The sequence below is a fragment of the Bidens hawaiensis genome, unplaced genomic scaffold (genome assembly GCF_021521415.1).
Source record: "Bidens hawaiensis isolate Kalapana, Puna unplaced genomic scaffold, B.hawaiensis_p1.1 tig00001016_1, whole genome shotgun sequence".
Lineage (NCBI taxonomy): Eukaryota > Viridiplantae > Streptophyta > Magnoliopsida > Asterales > Asteraceae > Bidens > Bidens hawaiensis.
Window position 1 is genome coordinate 1,374,665 of NW_027491059.1, and position 20,499 is coordinate 1,395,163.

Sequence of the window (20,499 nt, forward strand, 5' to 3'; positions counted from 1 at the left end):
TATAAAATAATAAAGCTTGCGCGCGAGGCGACTTACGAGCTATAAGAATAATTAAGCTGGCGCGTGAGGCGACTTACAAGCTATATAATAATAAAGCTTGCGCGCGAGGCGACTTCCGAGCTATAAGAATAATTAAGCTGGCGCGTGAGGCGACTTACAAGCTATAAAATAATAAAGCTGGCGCGTAGCCATGTGGGATATTATTAGGCTCCCGACCTTTAAGTTTGGCGCGTGGCCATATGGGTTTATAAGGATTCCCAACCTTTGAATATGGCGTGTAGCCGTATGGGTTTGGGGATTCCCAACCTTTTGGTTTGGCGCGCGGCCTATGGGTTTATGAGGATTCCCAACTTTTAAGTTTGGCGCGTGGCCTATGGGTTTATGAGGATTCCCAACCTTTAAGTTTGGCGCGTATGTGATATGCGCCATGCGCAGATGTTTCACGCGCGGATGTGATATGCGTGAGCATATGCGTGAGCATACGTGATGCGTGAGCATATGCGTGAGCATACGTGATGCGTGAGCATATGCGTGACCATACGTGTAGGTTTTGGCTTTGTGTCTTCATGACATCCTGATTTTAAGCCTCGTCTATATTTTGTGGGTTGACCCGCCTCGCTCGATGTAGGGCGGGTGCATACCCCATTCAAGCCCCCCAGTCTAATGTGTCTTGTCTCGCGCGAGCGAGATAAGATAGATATTAGACAAGTTTGCTTTTTCAAGAGGGCCTGTTTTTTCTTTTTCTTTTCTTGCACGCGCGTTGCGCGTGATTCCATCCCTCTGGTGTAAACGAATCGTCAATGCACGTGGTTGGTTGGTGTTGGATCGCGGTGGTGCGGTGCTCGGCGCTAGCGCGCATGAGTGACGGCGCGCTGCTGCTTCATGGCGATGTATTGAATCGTGGTGGCGCATGCGTGGTGGCGATGTATTGAATCGCGGCGGCGCATGCGTGATGGCGGTACATCGAACCATGGTGGCGCATGCACGATGGCGCGCGCGTGTGCTTGTTGAATATAAGGTATGCTTACACGTTGAAATTTGAACAAGGTTGTAAGGAATTTATTAAGTACTCCTTAATAGTTGTCATATTTCAGGCTATTTTGCTATATTTTGAATATGCTGACTCGTGTCTTGGCATTTCGTTATTCCTCTTTTGCGCGACGTTATCGTGCATTTATTATAGGGAATTATGAATGAGTTCTTTAGCCTTTGCGCGTCTATATTTGGCGCATCCATTATAATCACATGCGCGGCCCCGACCTGAAACCTCAACAACTGTGTTTTGACATGTGCTTTGCCTTAGTTGTGCTTAGGTATGTTATGGTCGAGCCGCGCAATACGCGGGATGGATGCTATGAGTAATTTGAGCTAAGGCTCATATTATTGGGCTAAGGCCCTGACGTTTTAGAGTTAAAACTCGTCAACGCGTTTGAGCTTGAAGCTCGCGCATGTATGTTTTACTTCGTTTTATTTTTAGTTTGATGTCAACATAATGTTGTCATATTGCTCAAATTAATAAAAGGAAGTGTGAAACATGTATGCAAAGATCAAAATCAGGCTTGCACATGCATGGCGGCGGAGTCGTGACTCGCGGACGAGCATGCATGGTGGCGAAGCTTGCTCCTTGGCAGTGCGCATGCATGGCGGCGGAGCGGTGACTGGCGGGCGCGCATGTATGGCGGCGAGTCTTTTGCGCAAAACCCACATGGTGGTTTCCGCGGAGTGAGAATTCGCTGGCGCGCGTGCATGGCGGCGGGAGTCTCCGTAATCTAGATTGTAATTTTAAACCTAAAATCCAGGTCTGTAATCCAGATCTAGATCTGTAAATCAGATCTAGATAGATCTGAAGCTCGGAGCGGAGAGAATTTAAAACCATCACAGATCCGGATGTTTGATCATCCGAATCAGGTAGTTTCTTTTTTGGATCTACAAATCCTTTTCAGCTTCATTTTGGCACAGATCTGGAAGCCTCTTTTAGATCTATGGATCTTTTTGAGCTTTAATAGAACAAGTCTTGAAGCCTCTTTCTGTAAACTTACAGATCTGGGTTTTTCTTGGGAGAGATCTGAGGACCGAGACGAAAATCGAAGGGTAGTTCGTTGCCGTCCCACGGATGGCGCCAATGTCGAAGCATGAAATGAATCTGACCTGATCCATGACGATGTTTCCACGGATTTCGAGATGAACGAACCACGCCTTTATCTTCTTCTCCAGTTGCTTGAGATCTGCAATGGCTTTTTGGGGGTGTGGAGGTGACTGCTAAGAAATCTCAAGGATCTCTTGTTTACAGACACAAAAATATATGATGGCAGCTCTTACTGAGCATTCCCCTTAATAAGGAGTTGAAGACCTCCTTATATAGAGAGCCTCATGGCCACCATCATGGTACCCTAATGGGCCTAGCCCAGTTAGGGTTACCTCCACAAAACCCCCTCAGCCCAACAACATTGTATTAGTCCGTATAATAAAATAAGCCAAACATAATAAATTTAGGGTCGTAAAACCGGGTTTAGTACCATACCCCTACAAGCCCCCCAAGTCCAGTGTTGCTCCTAGGCGTGCAAGCGTTTAGGTGGAGCGCTGGACTTTATAAGGTGTGTTAGGACGTGAGGCGGTTTTTTCCCTTTTCTTCGGCCTTGTCTTTATTGTCTTTGAGTTTTGGGAGGTTTTCTCCATGATGGTGACATGTTGTGGTCCTTATGATAATGATGGTGCACTAGCATGAATAAGATATAGCACGCATCATAACAATAGTGGCGCGGGGCCTGATAAAAGATAGAGTGCGCGTCTCGATAATAATGTAATGTAACTTGCGCGCGAGGCAGCTTACGAGTTATAAAAATAATTAGGCTTGCGCGTGAGGCGACTTACGAGCTATAAAATAATAAAGCTTGCGCGTGAGGCGACTTACGAGCTATAAAATAATAAAGCTTGCGCGCGAGGCGACTTACGAGCTATAAGAATAATTAAGCTTGCGCGTGAGGCGACTTACGAGCTATAAAATAATAAAGCTTGCGCGCGAGGCGACTTACAAGCTATAAGAATAATAATTAAGCTGGCGCGTGAGGCGACTTACGAGCTATAAAATAATAAAGCTTGCGCGCGAGGCGACTTACGAGCTATAAGAATAATTAAGCTTGCGCGTGAGGCGACTTACGAGCTATAAAATAATAAAGCTTGCGCGCGAGGCGACTTACGAGCTATTAGAATAATTAAGCTTGCGCGCGAGGCGACTTACGAGCTATAAGAATAATTAAGCTTGCGCGTGAGGCGACTTATGAGCTATAAAATAATAAAGCTTGCGCGCGAGGCGACTTACGAGCTATAAGAATAATTAAGCTGGCGCGTGAGGCGACTTACAAGCTATAAAATAATAAAGCTTGCGCGCGAGGCGACTTACGAGCTATAAGAATAATTAAGCTGGCGTGTGAGGCGACTTACGAGCTATAAGAATAATTAAGCTGGCGCGTGAGGCGACTTACGAGCTATAAAATAATAAAGCTTGCGCGCGAGGCGACTTACGAGCTATAAGAATAATTAAGCTGGCGCGTGAGGCGACTTACAAGCTATAAAATAATAAAGCTTGCGCGCGAGGCGACTTACAAGCTATAAAATAATAAAGCTTGCGCGCGAGGCGACTTACGAGCTATAAGAATAATTAAGCTGGCGCGTGAGGCGACTTACGAGCTATAAGAATAATTAAGCTGGCGCGTGAGGCGACTTACGAGCTATAAAATAATAAAGCTTGCGCGCGAGGCGACTTACGAGCTATAAGAATAATTAAGCTGGCGCGTGAGGCGACTTACGAGCTATAAGAATAATTAAGCTGGCGCGTGAGGCGACTTACGAGCTATAAGAATAATTAACCTGGCGCGTGAGGCGACTTACGAGCTATAAAATAATAAAGCTTGCGCGCGAGGCGACTTACGAGCTATAAGAATAATTAAGCTGGCGCGTGAGGCGACTTACAAGCTACAAAATAATAAAGCTTGCGCGCGAGGCGACTTACGAGCTATAAGAATAATTAAGCTGGCGCGTGAGGCGACTTACAAGCTATAAGAATAATTAAGCTGGCGCGTGAGGCGACTTACGAGCTATAAAATAATAAAGCTTGCGCGCGAGGCGACTTACGAGCTATAAGAATAATTAAGCTGGCGCGTGAGGCGACTTACGAGATATAAGAATAATTAAGCTGGCGCGTGAGGCGACTTACGAGCTATAAAATAATAAAGCTTGCGCGCGAGGCGACTTACGAGCTATGAGAATAATTAAGCTGGCGCGTGAGGCGACTTACGAGCTATAAGAATAATTAAGTTGGCGCGTGATGCGACTTACGAGCTATAAAATAATAAAGCTTGCGCGCGAGGCGACTTACGAGCTATAAGAATAATTAAGCTGGCGCGTGAGGCGACTTACAAGCTATAAAATAATAAAGCTTGCGCGCGAGGCGACTTACGAGCTATAAGAATAATTAAGCTGGCGCGTGAGGCGACTTACAAGCTATAAATTAATAAAGCTGGCGCGTAGCCATGTGGGATATTATTAGGCTCCCGACCTTTAAGTTTTGCGCGTGGCCATATGGGTTTATAAGGATTTCCAACCTTTGAATATGGCGTGTAACCGTATGGGTTTGGGGATTCCCAACCTTTTGGTTTGGCGCGCGGCCTATGGGTTTATGAGGATTCCCAACCTTTAAGTTTGGCGCGTGGCCTATGGGTTTATGAGGATTCCCAACCTTTAAGTTTGGCGCGTATGTGATATGCGCCATGCGCAGATGTTTCACGCGCGGATGTGATATGCGTGAGCATATGCGTGAGCATACGTGATGCGTGAGCATACGTGATGCGTGAGCATATGCGTGAGCATACGTGATGCGTGAGCATATGCGTGACCATACGTGATGCGTGAGCATATGCGTGAGCATACGTGTAGGTTTTGGCTTTGTGTCTTCATGACATCCTGATTTTAAGCCTCGTCTATATTTTGTGGGTTGACCCGCCTCGCTCGATGTAGGGCGGGTGCAAACCCCCTTCAAGCCCCCCAGTCTAATGTGTCTTGTCTCGCGCGAGCGAGATAAGATAGATATTAGACAAGTTTGCTTTTTCAAGAGGGCCTGTTTTTTCTTTTTCTTTTCTTGCACGCGCGTTGCGCGTGATTCCATCCCTCTGGTGAAAACGAATCGTCAATGCACGTGGTTGGTTGGTGTTGGATCGCGGTGGTGCGGTGCTCGGCGCTAGCGCGCATGAGTGACGGCGCGCTGCTGCTTCATGGCGATGTATTGAATCGTGGTGGCGCATGCGTGGTGGCGATGTATTGAATCGCGGCGGCGCATGCGTGATGGCGGTACATCGAACCATGGTGGCGCATGCACGATGGCTCGCGCGTGTGCTTGTTGAATATAAGGTATGCTTACACGTTGAAATTTGAACAAGGTTGTAAGGAATTTATTAAGTACTCCTTAATAGTTGTCATATTTCAGGCTATTTTGCGATATTTTGAATATGCTGACACGTGTCTTGGCATTTCGTTATTCCTCTTTTGCGCGACGTTATCGTGCATTTATTATATGGAATTATGAATGAGTTCTTTAGCCTTTGCGCGTCTATATTTGGCGCATCCATTATAATCCCATGCGCGGCCCCGACCTGAAACCTCAACAACTGTGTTTTGACATGTGCTTTGCCTTAGTTGTGCTTAGGTATGTTATGGTCGAGCCGCGCAATACGCGGGATGGATGCTATGAGTAATTTGAGCTAAGGCTCATATTATTGGGCTAAGGCCCTGACGTTTTAGAGTTAAAACTCGTCAACGCGTTTGAGCTTGAAGCTCGCGCATGTATGTTTTACTTCGTTTTATTTTTAGTTTGATGTCAACATAATGTTGTCATATTGCTCAAATTAATAAAAGGAAGTGTGAAACATGTATGCAAAGATCAAAATCAGGCTTGCACATGCATGGCGGCGGAGTCGTGACTCGCGGGCGAGCATGCATGGTGGCGAAGCTTGCTCCTTGGCAGTGCGCATGCATGGCGGCGGAGCGGTGACTGGCGGGCGCGCATGTATGGCGGCGAGTCTTTTGCGCAAAACCCACATGGTGGTTTCCGCGGAGTGAGAATTCGCTGGCGCGCGTGCATGGCGGCGGGAGTCTCCGTAATCTAGATTGTAATTTTAAACCTAAAATCCAGGTCTGTAATCCAGATCTAGATCTGTAAATCAGATCTAGATTGATCTGAAGCTCGGAGCGGAGAGAATTTAAAACCATCACAGATCCGGAGGTTTGATCATCCGAATCAGGTAGTTTCTTTTTTGGATCTACAAATCCTTTTCAGCTTCATTTTTGCACAGATCTGGAAGCCTCTTTTAGATCTATGGATCTTTTTGAGTTTTAATAGAACAAGTCTTGAAGCCTCTTTCTGTAAACTTCCAGATCTGGGTTTTTCTTGGGAGAGATCTGAGGACCGAGACGAAAATCGTAGGGTAGTTCGTTGCCGTCCCACGGATGGCGCCAATGTCGAAGCATGAAATGAATCTGACCTGATCCATGACGATGTTTCCACGGATTTCGAGATGAACGAACCACGCCTTTATCTTCTTCTCCGGTTGCTTGAGATCTGCAATGGCTTTTTGGGGGTGTGGAGGTGACTGCTAAGAAATCTCAAGGATCTCTTGTTTAAAGACACAAAAATATATGATGGCAGCTCTTACTGAGCATTCCCCTTAATAAGGAGGTGAAGACCTCCTTATATAGAGAGCCTCATGGCCACCATCATGGTACCCTAATGGGCCTAGCCCAGTTAGGGTTACCTCCACAAAACCCTCTCAGCCCAATAACATTGTATTAGTCCGTATAATAAAATAAGCCAAACATAATAAATTTAGGGTCGTAAAACCGGGTTTAGTACCATACCCCTACAACTAATAAAAAATCAGTTCAAACTAAAACCAAGTTATTAAAAAACGGATTTTATATGAATGGTAAAACTTTTAATTTAATTTAATCTTGTGTGTTTTCATCCTTATACTCTGGTTATTGAAACATATTTAATATTAATTCACGGCATTCCCAAAATGGTAAGGTGATTAAGAACATTAATAATAGCTCCCATATATGTGTGTGAGAGATGGAGAGAGAGTGATTTATCTATATCGTATGTAGTAGTTGTAAGTGTTTGTGAGTAAAAAAATAAAAAAAATTACTGTTTATGAGTAAATTTGGAAGAAACACTGTTCGTTATAATTTTAACATTTTTTAAAAATGGATTGTGGATGGAGAAGAGAACAAAAATAATGATAAAAGGTACTAAAAAATATTATTTAATAGATTATATATAAAATTATATATGAAAATAAAGAAGCTACCGGTAAAGTGTAGATTTAACCGCTGATAAAATTTTAATATTAATTGATTGAAACCAGTTAGAATAATAATAATAATAATAATAATAATAATAATAATAATAAATTGTTGGGCACGTGGAGTAGGTTCGGTTGTGTTTGTTGAACTCTTCTGGTTTTCAACTTTCAATCTTGTTTCCTTCGTTGCAAACTCACCAAACTTTACAAAGTCAAACCTCTCTGTCTTTGACCACTTCTCATTGTCCACGGTTTTACATTTAGACACACGAAACAAAACCAGACAACCAGTTGACAAGAGAGATATAGAAACAACATCATGTATGGAGTTAAACCACCCAAAGACTCCGTTGCCACGGATGTGATCCGTACGTACCAGGCATGGAAAGGCACCAACGTATGTTGTTTTCACTTCATTTAATTTCATTATTAATTTTAATTATGGTTCTTATTATTATGAGTTGAGTTTTATTTTCTTAGATCGTTAGATTTGAATTTGGTAAATGCTAATCGACCTGATCTGATTTAGTGGCCTCCGCTTGGCTCGTTTCGAAGCTTGATGAAGAAACGTGGATCGACTTACTAGTAGACGATCAACTTTCCTCGGGTATGAGTGTGCTATATCACCGATGGTTTTCCGGAGTATGAATTCTTCCACCTACAAAACGAGCAGCACCGCGAACTTACCCCTCAGAAAGGGACAGAGGGGTCCTCTTTGGGGTAACCCTCCGGTGTGAGAATAAGATATTGTAGGAGAAGATAATAATAATCTGAAAGTGAGTAAGGATTTAGAATGTATTTTCTTCCTTACCTCCCCTTGTGGAGGTGGTGTGGTATTTATAGTGTTAGGGTTTCCAATGATTGGGCTCAGACCCAATTAGGGCCTTTTTGGCCTCCTCCTATTGCTTCGCGCCACGTGTCCTTAGGACACCTGGTGCTTTTTCATTGATTATTCTCTGACCAAGGTATTTCACCTGACCCATGTGCAATCACGTGGTAGCACATGGGTTTTGCTGAGTTGTCCACCCTTCATTGGCAGCTGTCAACATCAGCATATTCTTTATTCCTTAAAGGATACCTTCTGGAAGGTTGTCTGATGAGCACAATCATGGTTGTCCTTATCCTGATTTGGATAAGGACGTGGTTGATTATGTGCATGTGTGATATGCGCTTATCCTGGGGATGCGCGAGGTCTTCTCTTTATTCTCACGCGCAGATGTTTCATGCGCAGATGTGATATGCGCAAGCATATGTAATATGCGTGAGCATATGTGATACGCGCCACACGTAGATGCGCCACGCGCATATGTGATATGCGTGAGCATATATGATGTGTGAGCATATGTGATACGCGTGAGCATATGTGATGCGTGAACATATGTGATATGCGTGAGCATATGTGATATGCGCCACGCGCATAGGTTTTGGCTTTGTGTCTTCATGACATCCTGATTTCAAGCCTCTTGTCTATATCTTGTGGGTTGACCCGCCCCGCTCGATGTTAAGGCGGGTGCATACCTCTTCACTTGAGTTCAGCTTGTTTATTATGTATTAGTTAACTTGTATATTATTTTAATTATTTTGGTAAAACTAACAAGCCAAAGCACGAGCTCGGATGTGCGGTTTGAAATTAATGCTTAGAAGTTCAAAAAAGGTGAAACTTAAAAATGCACAAGGCTTGTAAAGGCTAGAAACAAGCTCTTAGTAAAAGGCTCGGGCTCGATAACTAAACGAGCTGTATTTGAGGCTCGGGCTCGGCTTTTTTCGAGCTTTTTTTTATTCGAGCTCGAGTAGCTCTTTTGCAGATCAGCTCGTTTGCACCCCTAGTGTTTAGTTGTTTAGGCTCCAGCTTATTGGGAATTAGGATTAGTTTAGTGGCTAATTAGATGCACGAAACTGTTTACAGATTACGGCGTTGATTAGTCATATCGTCTCTAGCTGATTGCAATCTAGGGTTAGTAACTGAACGTTCAGCGAACTATCGGCGGAAAGCTCATTTATGTTCATTTAATAAAAGAACAAACATTAAAAAAGAAATTACGTTCGATAACTAAATGAACGAACACGAACAAAGGTCATGTTTGTTCAATTGTGTTTGTGAGCGTTCGATGATGTGTTCGTTTACGTCTTTTGTGTTCGTTGATGTTTGTTCATTAAAGGGTAAGACTTTCTAATCTTAACATATAGATTTAAGCAAAATTATTCTTAACTATAAAACAAAAATATGTATGAATATCATGTGATTAATTTATATTTAAATAACCATATGCATATTAATGTTAAAAAAACACCAACACAAACTTGGTAGCCGGGCCAAACCGTTTGACACGGACCATTCTTGGTTAGCCAAACTGAATAAAACATTGTTTGTCTTTGTTTGCGTTCGTGAACCGTTCACAAACTAGTTCATTTCCTTAACGAACAAACACGAACAAGAAATTTCATTCTGTTAGCTTAACGGACGAACATGACCAAGGCCTTGTTCGTTCGGTTCGTTTACAGCCCTAACTGTAGTTACATAGATACATGAAATGGAATACTGTAAATCGATCGATGAGATACAATGTATTCAAACTCAAACATAAAAATAAAATCAATGAATTAAGATTTAGGCCTTAGCTTTAAGAAATCTTTCTGCAATATGTTGATCTATTTTTTATATAATCTTGCTAATATTTTTGTGCAGGTATTTTTCTTTGGCGGTCGGTTTATATTCGGGCCAGATATACAATCAATATTCCTATCAATATCCCTAATAGTTTCTCCGGTTGTCGTTTTCTGTGTATTCGTCGGCAGAAAGTTACTTGATGATTTCAACCATCATCTTGGAATATTGGTTATGGTCATAGCAATTGTATTAACAGTTTTTGTAAGTTCTATTAACTTTTTAACAACTTTTGTCTTTAATAAATTTGTTAAATTAGTGAGTGTAAATTGGATCACAGGTTTTAACAATGCTTTTAGTAACTTCCGGAAGAGACCCGGGAATCGTTCCACGCAACACACGCCCTCCCGTACCAGATACTGTGGAGCCGGGCCAAAGTCCACCGTTACGTTTACCTCGCTTCAAAGAAGTAACCATCAACGGGTTGACTGTTAAGGTCAAATACTGTGATACTTGCATGCTATATAGACCACCGCGTTGTTCTCATTGCTCAATATGTGATAACTGTGTGGACCGGTTCGATCATCACTGCCCGTGGGTCGGCCAGTGTATCGGATTAGTAAGTTCACATCTTTATAATTTATTTTTTGAGTAAACTGCGGTTTTCGTCCCTGTGGTTTGTCTAAATCTGTGGTTTTAGTTCAATAGTTTCAAATTTGAGATTTTCGTCCCTGTGGTTTTCACTTGCAATTAAACCCGAATTCACTAATCTCGTTAAGTCTAGTCGTTAAACCCATCAGCGTGTCCTTCACATGAGGGGCATTTTTGTCCTTTTTCTCCCTAAATAAACCCACCCCAGTCCTAATTCGCAAGCCCCCCTCACGTGAGGGCTGGGGTGTATTTTGGGGAAAAAAGGACAAAACTGCCCCTCACATGAAAGACACGCTGATGCGTTTAATGACCAGACTTAACGGGATTAGTGAATTTGGGTTTAATTGCAAGTGAAATGAAACCATAGGGACGGAAATCGCCAATTTGAAACTATTTGACTAAAACCGCCGATTTGGACATACCCTTGGGACAAAAACCGCAATTTACTCTTTTTTTTTTTCTTATAAGAAAAGTTAATCATGTTAACTTTTTTTTATACCGTTGCAGCGTAACTACAGATTCTATTTCATGTTTGTGTCGTCAGCAACTTTGCTTTGTATTTACATCTTCGCCTTTTGTTGGGTGTATGCGATAAAGATAAAGAATAGCGAGCATACATCGATCTGGGGTGCGTTAATCAAGACCCCGGCGTCGATTGCGCTAATAATTTATTCCTTCATTTGTGTTTGGTTTGTTGGTGGTCTCACAGTCTTCCATCTTTATCTAATCAGCACAAACCAGGTGAATATACTAATACTTTACAAGACATTGTACTTGCAATATAATATAACTAACAGTTTGTTATTTTGCAGTCTACATATGAGAACTTTAGGTACCGGTATGATCGAACCGTAAATCCTTATGACCGAGGGATTATTGAGAATTTCAAGGAGGTGTTTTGGGGAAGTATTCCTCCTTCAAAGAATGATTTCAGGGCGGTGGTGGAACGAGAATCAGAGACCATGCACCGGTCTTTTGGGGGCGGTTTTGTGAACTCCAACGTGGAGAAAACTCCAAGTGATGTAGAAATGGGTGATATGAAGGCTAAGTGGGATATTGGGTCGGGCCGAGTTGATCAATACGATCAAACGGGTCAGCCTATGTGGTCCAGCTGGGAGTTAGCGTCGGGTCTTGGTGACTCGAACCAGACTGTGGATGGTCAAGATAGGCAATGAGAAGTGAAGTTTTATGGTTATGGTTTATTTGTGGTGAAAAGGATGAATTGTTTGTATAGAATGGGAATATAAGCAACCCTTTCTACATGTGTGTGGACTGTCACGTCACTTATCGCCTAGGCATTCATACAGAGGACTATTAGCGGCCAAGATAGATCAGTTAGATAACTAGATAACAGGTCATAGATGTTTAGGTAATTAGGTTAAACAAGTAGGTTTTTAGTGCAAGTACAGTGATTTAATGATTGTGTAATCAACTCTTAATTTAGTGACTTAAAAAAGTGACGTTAATCTCTGATCTATTTATGAATACCACTCAAAATCTGGTAAACATCATTAAACATACACACTTTATGCACAAAAAAATTTCACAATATCAAGCATTCCAAATCTATATATAACTTATACCTTCATTTATAACATTTTTCTGGTTTAAGTATAAAAAGTGCAAGAGAATATATATATATATATATATATATATATATATAAGAACAAAAAGATAATAGAATTCACACTTGTAAAAATGAATCTCAAAAAATGAATGATTATGAACTTTTCAAATTTTTAATAATATAATAAAAAAATTTGAAGCCATGTTAGTACATTTTCGTGTGCCCTTAGCTCTACTCCTGCCTTTGCTTTGGCTCTGCCTGAAATCTGTCATGGCATATAGACGTCTACGAAAGGTAATGCGCACTTGCAAAGGATTCATATCCCTTGTTCGTCTTTTATCTGCTTTGAGTATAGTTCTCTTCAATGTATGTTTACAGTATTTGTCTACTATTACTATTAGCACTCCACCTATCATGTTCGATATGATTCTTTTAATTCTTTCAACACTCATCACATTTACTACACGCTACACTACACTTTACATGTAAATAATGGTTTTTTAGACCTGGGGGTCTTGACAGAAGCGGCCTCTCTATCCCCTACCAGTAGCTTGTGCTATGAGTGGGATTTTACTGGATTTGTTTGTTATGAAAATATTAGTTAAGGTGAGCTTAACCATGTTAACTATAAATTATAATATCTAAAACCAAAGATTTGGTTCTTTTCCTGTTCAAAAGAATAAGACAACAATTATAACCACACAGCAAACAACAAAATAAATTACTGTCATGAAGTCACACTGAAGATATGCATATCAAAATCAAAACATTTTAAGTGCTAGAAATACATGATAATATTTTGTGAAGCATGAACTATATCATGCATTGAAATTATGAAAATCAAAAACCTTAATCTTACTGCATCGACTGAAAACGCTTGACTATCATCATGCTCATGTCCATGTAACGGTGAGCACAGTGGGAGAGACAACTTGATTCACCGGAACTGAACTTGCTTCCAGGTGTACCAGTGATGCATTTATCCCAGCATGCGCTTGTCAGCTTTGCTATCATCTCATTCGCCATTGCTCTTTCTTTTTCTTGCTGCATTCATCCAAAAAATCAAAATTAGTAAAAGATATAACCATCACAATTTTGACCATTTTGATTTGTGTACCATCTCAAATGAGTCAAATATGTTGAAACCCATGATCAAATGGCAAAAGACTATAAAAGGGGCACCTACATGCTTATAAGTTATAGCTTAGAGTTGGGGTGTTCATTTTACGAATCGGACACAAAAAACTAGAAACTCGTTCTAACTTGAACTCCAGATTTCATTTCTTTTTTAATATACGATTTGAATCGAACAATTAAATTTTGAAACGAATATGAATTTGTGATTTTCGATTCGAAATTCGAAGCCATCTTATGCATTTTATTTTTATTTTATATATAAACACATAAGAATATAAATAAACACACACACACATGCACACATATATATATAATGTATATATGTATGGGCGCTCGGGTGGGCAAAAGTGAAATTGCACTAATTTTGACGTTATTTTACTAATTTCGTGAAAATAATGTTAAAAGTGGCATAAGGTTAATCAGACATCATGTGGTGGAATTGAAGGCCAAAAGACAAAGGTACATGCATGCACCAATCAGCCGGTGTCCCAATGGTTGAGTGTTATGTGCCTTATGTCCAAGGCTTGATGCAAAACTACTATCGAGCCAGGTCTCACCGGAAGCAGCCTCTCTATTCCTACGGGGTCATGAATATGTATGTTATTTTTAAATGATCTAGTTTTGCTATCCGAAAAGGGCTTGTGGCACAGCTTGTTGCCCGAAAACCCAAAAAACAATTACCCCTATATCAATAATAAATTTGTGTAAAATTCTAAATCCATAATCTAGTAATCGGTGGATAGTCCATTTAATGTGTTAGTTTGTTTAATGGTTTATTAATTGACTTTGACTTCAATAGCAGTTTGTCAACTAGAGGTATTCAGCATTCGAATCGGACTCGAAAAACTCGAAATTCGACTCGATTCTGTTCGAGTTCAATCATCTAATTTCGAATCGGATAACACATTTCGAATTAAATTCAAGATCTATCATTCACAACTATAAGCTACAGTAAACACATATAAATACACAAAAGCCTAAACAATAAGAAATGAGAATATAGAGCTTACATTGATCAATTGCTGTAACTGAGGGTTGTTTAATGCTGAAGCGTCCATGGCAGAATACAACTCGAGATAATAAGTTTGTTTATAAACCCTAAAACCCTAAATAAATATGAAGACGAAAGACGAAACAAAGTGGTACGTGTAAATTTGTATGCCAATAAAAGGCCCATATATGTGGTGGGCTTATAAGCCCATAATATCGTTTTCTTTTTTTACAAGAATCGTTAGCTTTTTAAAAAAAAATTGATTATTATTTATAAGTATTATTTTGCTTTAAACATGATGATTCTTAAAATAATTTGAAGAGAGAATACAGATTATCTCTCGTTTATGGTTACTTTTTAACAAAAGTTATCACATTGTTGTTATTATTATTTTTTTAGAAAAAAAAAACATAAATTATTTCTCTTATAAAATTTATAGCCAGCATTCATATGAATTTTTGTAGTGATAGACTAATATAGTATATTACTTGCCCTTTCTTTTTTTTCTAAGAGGTAAGAGCACAAGGAGTGTAACACCCCAACCCGGAACAAGCTAGCTTGTCACTATTACAGATATTAAATCACAGCCACAATCCGAATTACAATAAATCAAGCAACCTAAGTCACATTATTAAACCAAAAAGAATTAACTTTTTAAAATCTTGAACTTTCTTTAGTCTCTCTCATCACTAACTCCCCCGAGTCCCGGATTACCTGTAAACAAATAGGAAAAAAAACACAACAAAAAAAATACGGCTAAGCCAAAAATTGCCCAGTAACAGAAAGAACAATAGTAATGACGACAAGACGAATGAACGGAAGCAAGATCAAAACAAAATCTATCTACCCAAAATAAGTATGATACCGAAATATGATACTTTTAGAATATATGACAATATAATACCAGAACAAAAGCCGATACTAAACGTATTACTAAACATATAACGGTGACTGACTTACATGACAAGTGATGTTGCCAAAACAAGTCGCGTAATGAAAGGAGTACCCAGAGCCGAAACATATAACATATAACTTGTAACATATAACGTGTGACGTGAAACATATAATGTGTGACATATAACGTGTAACATATAACTGAACTAGGATCGATCCATATGCCCCTAACTAGCCAAAGTATTTCCAAAGTACTAGCTAGAGACGCCGTGAACTTTTAAAACACACTGTCACGAAAAGTGTTGTGCTCGAGTAACAGAGTACTAAACCAGAAAGGTAGTATAACTACTTATAACATATAACATATTAATAGAATTCCGTATTATTATCCATAGAACATGCAACAATGAGTACGAGTTTATAAAATTTATTGCATGCTACAAATCTTTCTAACCAAAATTAGTAACTAAAACGGATAGCTGAACAAAACGAGATAAAAAGTTGACGACGTATAAAATGTCCAAAGACCAAATGGGTCGTATCGATAGAGACAACTTGGTGGTACTAAAATAAATATAAAATACCGAAAGTCCATACTACAGAGTAACGGCATAGAGTCAATACTAAAAGTGAACGAAAACAGAAACCGCACTACGAAGTAATGGTATACAATTAATACTAAGAGGAAACAAAAACAGAAACCGTACTATGAAGTAATGGTATATAATTAATACTAAGAGGAAACAAAAACAGAAACCGTACCTTAGATAATTCAGCAAGGCAACCAAATTCGAGTAGTCCTAAAATAGTACTGGCAAATAGTACTAGCACCTACGTTTATTAATTAATTTTAATTAACTGTTTACGATACTTCAATTAAGTTCTGCTTATGGTTAATTGATTTTCCCGCGAAGGAGGCTAAGTAACCTCTAATTAGTTTGTTATTTAATGCTTATGGTGGTACCTTTGTTCCGACTGACCATTCTTTCAAATACTTATAATGAGTTCATTAGGAATTTGTTTGAACTTTGTATAGTTAAGATTTTGAGAACTTAGTTCTTAAAAAAAAACCCATCTGTAGTAGTAGTAAACAATGTTTCAAATTATTTCTTTCATCACTCAAACACTAAGGCCCTGTTCTTGAGTTTTTTTAAAGGAGGGAAAGAAAAGGAAAGGAAAGGAAAGGAAAACTAAGGATGGTTAAAAAATGGGTGTTCTTGAGTTTTTTTTAGGATGGAAAGGAAAGGAGTAGGAGGAGTTAGGAGGGATTAAATTGATGTTTTTTCCCAATAACTTATCCTCTCACAAATGGGCGGATAACTAAGGATAAAAAACCAAATTACAATATTACCAACTAATCTTTTCATCTTCTTCATTACTTCAACTCATTTTCTGCTTCTTTCTCTAACGCCTTTGATTCTATCAAAATCACTGCCTTCAAAATCGCTGCTATCAAAATCAAAGGCTCCAGGTTTGTATTCATCTTCTTCTTCATTATTGCTAGATTTCTATCGTAAACAAAGAATTTCATATGTTTGACCCTTTGCAACATTCGGACTTTGATATTTAATAAGTGAACTGCATCAAAGGTTGTAAATATACATCTCCTTTGACTTTCTATGATCCTTTAGTTGAATAGCATCATTAGGTTATTTTTATATGTTATAAAGATAAACCAAATAGAGGTGTGTGTATAGCAAAACATATGATTGCATCTCAAATAGTCTTTAACTTTTCAACACATTATCACAAACAAACCAAACAGAGTACATGCTATCATTTTGTATGTGATGGGTTAAGCTTGTTATAAGTATTATAAGTAGTTAATAATGGTTTTTTTATGTACTTGTATTATAATGGTTTACATAGAAATATGCTATACTGAAACAGGTTTCGATCTTGTTTTTATAATGGACGATAACCTATTTCTTGCGGTGAGACGACACCATTTAGCTGTCGTTCATTTGGTTTGTCTAGTGGTAGCTCTTATAGCACATCGTACACATCGCAGTGGAAATCGTGTTAGGGGAGAAGAGATGTTACATCGACGACGAGTGCGTGAAGAGATGTTGCATGAACTTGCAACAGGTGGAAAATGCCGACAAATAATTCGTATGAGTGAGAATGCATTTATGATATTATGTCAAAAGTTAGAAAGTGATGGTGGTCTCCGATCAACTCAACGTATGACTATTGAAGAACAAGTTGCAAGATTTTTGCATATAATTGGAAATGATTTTAGAAATCGTTTCGTCTCTTGGTTTTATTATCGACCTGGGTCAGCAACAAGCGTGCATTTTCATAGAGTCTTAAATGCAATTATATCATTAGAAGACCAGTATCTTATTCAACCTACCGGTGATACTGTGCAAAAACAAATTCAAGAGAGAATAAGATTTTATCCATTTTTTAAGGATTGTATAGGAGCAATTGATGGAACACATATTCGTGTGAAAGTACCTAGTAAAGATGCTCTGAGATGTCGAGGTCGGAAAGGATATCCAACTATCAATGTATTAGCTGCTTGCACATTCGATTTGAAGTTCACATATGTTTTAAGTGGCTGGGAAGGCACAGCGTCTGATTCAAGAGTCTTAAAAGATGCACTTACTAGGGAAGATAAATTAAATACTCCAGATGGTAAATTTTATTTAGTGGATGGCGGTCTACCACTCAAAAGTACACTCATAGCACCTTATAGAGGTGTTAGGTCTTATTTGAAGGAATACTCAAAACGTGCACCTCAGAATCCAAGAGAATTGTTTAACCTTCGACATGCATCACTAAGAAACTCTATTGAAAGGGCGTTTGGCGTTTTAAAGAGAAGATTTCCAATAATTAGAAGTACAACCGAGCCGTTCTACTCATGTGAAACACAATCACAAATATTTTTGGCTTGTTGCATTCTTCACAATTATCTACTTGAAGTTGATCGTGATCGAGAACTTGAAGATGAAGTTGCACAAGAGGTGTTAAATGCCACACAAGATGTAGAGGATCATGCTCCAAACGCCATGGATGATAGAGGGGAACAAATAAGAGAGTCTATAGCAAATGAAATGTGGAGTCAATATTTGTCGCATCCAAACAATGAAATTAACATGTCTAATTAATTATAAGCTATTTTGGAGTTTTTGGAACTTGAAATTTGTTACTCATAGATATTGTTGGGCCTTTGGAAACTCACTGTTATTCAGATTCTTTATGAAAATGTTAGTGATAATTCAGTTTCTTTATGAGATTTTTATATTTGGCTATTATTAGTATGGAACAAAATTGTTGCAGGGATTACACTAATGACAGAAATGGTAATGGGTATTATTAGCATATGGATTTGCTAGTTGTATACTTTAGCATATATTTGTTTCTTATAATGAGTGTTTATGTTAGACATTTTACTAATAATACATATTTGTGAATAAAACTCTCATATCTTTATGCAGAAATTAGCCATGAGCAAAAAAGATGGAACGTCCACAAGATTTCATTGGACCACTCCAATGGACACCGCATTTTTGTAGGCAATGATTACGGAGAAAGACAACGGTAATAGAATTGATGGCACGTTTACTCCTCAAGCTTACACCATCATGGTGGAGGAACTAAGCAAAGCTTTTGGAATGGACCTCACAAAAGACCATCTAAAGAATAGACAAAAAACACTCAAAGATCATTTTTCTAAGTTCTATGATGTTCTTAAAGGGAATTCAATGAGCGGTTTTTCATGGGATCCGAGCACCAAATTACTTGGTGCAGAGGAAGAAGTCTGGGAAAAATTGATCAAGGTAGACCTTGCATATAGTTGGACATTAATTTTTTTTAATTATCCTTTATCTGTAATTTTTATGATTTTGTAAACAGGAGAGTCCCGGAGCTGCAAAATGGAGGGATAAACCAATTCTTCATTAGCACGAGATGCTAGAGTTGTTTGCCAAAGATAGAGCTACAGGTGCTAGAGCAAAAACTGCAAAAGAGAGAAACAAGAGACTGAAAGAAAATGATCATACACCGGAAACAATTGATGAGATTGATCAAATGGTGGAAACCAACGATATTACCTTGGAGAATATCACTAGTGCAGACGATATTCATGTTGTATCAGAGACACCTGATTCGCAAGCCAAGTATCCAAGTTTTTCGAAGAGTAAGAAAAGAAAGCTTGAGAAGGATGATGAATTTACAACAACACTTATGAGTTCAATTAACAATGTTGCTGATGCTATTGGTAAAAGCACAAAGGTATTCAATCAAATTTTAAAATTACTTTTTTTTTCTAAAATTTATATATTTATCTTCACATGATTTCGTTGCCTAATACATGTTGTTTGTTACTATTTTAGGATTTATGCAAGGTAATGGAAGGTTCTCGTGCACGTGTTTACTGAGAGGAGGAAATCTACAAAGAGTTGGAGATTATGGGCATAGTGTCAGAGGAGGAAATCTTCGATGCGTATCTTTTTTTGGTTGAGCGCCCGGAAAAAGCACGGGCTCTTTTTGGTTGTCCTCTTAACAAGCGGGTGAATATGTTACGTAGAATGATGGGAGCATGAGAATGAGATTTGAAACTTTTGATTAAACATGTTTTTTTTTTGGAAACCGAATTGAACTTTTTTGGAACGTTGCATATCTTGTTAAAACTAGTTGGTTATTTTTTGGAGACGTTATTGCTTATTAAAAGTGTGTTTGTTTTTTTTAATCCATTATGGATGGGTATGAGTATTCTTCTTTGTTAAAAGACACAAGAATTTTCTAGTTTTGCATCTTAGTCGCCGGAAAGGAATCAGAACCCAAGTTCCATATTATACAAGATTATTTAAACAACAAATTATTAACAAAAACGACTATTACCTTCGTAACCGAACAACACCGAGCAGGTCGAGAAGCGAGGGCGGTGGGAGAACATGGATGCGTGGCGTTGCGCATAACGACAGAAGAGCGGACAACGAAAATTCGATAACAGATACTGCGATGCGCGTCGCGTGATGCGGTGGTGACGTAGTGAACTTGTCTCGCGACACGGAAGCAATGAAATTTGCAAGGATAGCAGCGATGAACTACTACAGGTTCGTGACGGTCCGTCAGCAGTGGAGTCACCGACGACCGCTTGAATCAGGAACAAGATAGGGTCGCCAGTGGCGGTGGTTTAAAACAGTTGCGGCGGCTGTGGTTTTCAAGTAATGGCGGACCCGAATATGATGGCGGTAGGGTTTCGTGAGATTTACGAGGCTTTATATATATATATATATATACACACACACATAAATCCGATAACCGATCTTCATAAAGCTTTGCCGGAAAATTC

General features: G+C 39.2%; 4 protein-coding genes across 4 annotated transcripts; 3 read left to right on the forward strand and 1 right to left on the reverse strand.

Annotated features, from left to right (window-relative positions):
- Positions 1-10,045: 10,045 nt before the first annotated feature.
- Positions 10,046-11,783, forward strand: LOC143550776 (putative protein S-acyltransferase 7). The gene is made up of 4 exons (XM_077041371.1): positions 10,046-10,221; positions 10,298-10,576; positions 11,116-11,349; positions 11,421-11,783. The coding sequence occupies exons 1-4, from the start codon at positions 10,192-10,194 to the stop codon at positions 11,781-11,783; spliced, it is 906 nt and encodes a 301-aa protein (XP_076897486.1). The 5' UTR covers positions 10,046-10,191.
- Positions 11,784-12,907: 1,124 nt separating this feature from the next.
- Positions 12,908-14,389, reverse strand: LOC143551502 (mitochondrial import inner membrane translocase subunit TIM8-like). The gene is made up of 2 exons (XM_077041922.1): positions 14,323-14,389; positions 12,908-13,219 (listed from the first exon to the last, which is right to left on the reverse strand). Exons 1-2 carry the CDS (start codon positions 14,368-14,370, stop codon positions 13,031-13,033), a joined length of 237 nt encoding a protein of 78 aa, XP_076898037.1. The 5' UTR covers positions 14,371-14,389; the 3' UTR covers positions 12,908-13,030.
- A 4,252-nt stretch (positions 14,390-18,641) lies between these two features.
- LOC143551512 (uncharacterized) lies at positions 18,642-19,849 on the forward strand. Its single transcript, XM_077041926.1, has 2 exons — positions 18,642-19,436; positions 19,538-19,849. The coding sequence occupies exons 1-2, from the start codon at positions 19,113-19,115 to the stop codon at positions 19,580-19,582; spliced, it is 369 nt and encodes a 122-aa protein (XP_076898041.1). The 5' UTR covers positions 18,642-19,112; the 3' UTR covers positions 19,583-19,849.
- On the forward strand, positions 18,722-19,106 carry LOC143550792 (L10-interacting MYB domain-containing protein-like). Its single transcript, XM_077041385.1, has 2 exons — positions 18,722-18,982; positions 19,059-19,106. Exons 1-2 carry the CDS (start codon positions 18,722-18,724, stop codon positions 19,104-19,106), a joined length of 309 nt encoding a protein of 102 aa, XP_076897500.1.
- Positions 19,850-20,499: the final 650 nt, after the last annotated feature.

Bases quoted from the DNA above. Each gene is read 5' to 3' on its own strand.
- LOC143550776 (XM_077041371.1), top strand. From the start codon at position 10,192: ATGGTCATAGCAATTGTATTAACAGTTTTT. The intron at 10,222-10,297 runs GTAAGTTCTATT...ATTGGATCACAG, and splicing joins CAATTGTATTAACAGTTTTT to GTTTTAACAATGCTTTTAGT. The intron at 10,577-11,115 runs GTAAGTTCACAT...ATACCGTTGCAG, and splicing joins TCGGCCAGTGTATCGGATTA to CGTAACTACAGATTCTATTT.
- LOC143551512 (XM_077041926.1), top strand. From the start codon at position 19,113: ATGCTAGAGTTGTTTGCCAAAGATAGAGCTACAGGTGCTAGAGCAAAA. The intron at 19,437-19,537 runs GTATTCAATCAA...TTACTATTTTAG, and splicing joins CTATTGGTAAAAGCACAAAG to GATTTATGCAAGGTAATGGA.
- LOC143550792 (XM_077041385.1), top strand. From the start codon at position 18,722: ATGATTACGGAGAAAGACAACGGTAATAGAATTGATGGCACGTTTACT. The intron at 18,983-19,058 runs GTAGACCTTGCA...TTTTGTAAACAG, and splicing joins TCTGGGAAAAATTGATCAAG to GAGAGTCCCGGAGCTGCAAA.
- LOC143551502 (XM_077041922.1), bottom strand. From the start codon at position 14,370: ATGGACGCTTCAGCATTAAACAACCCTCAGTTACAGCAATTGATCAAT. The intron at 13,220-14,322 runs GTAAGCTCTATA...GGATGAATGCAG, and splicing joins AGTTACAGCAATTGATCAAT to CAAGAAAAAGAAAGAGCAAT.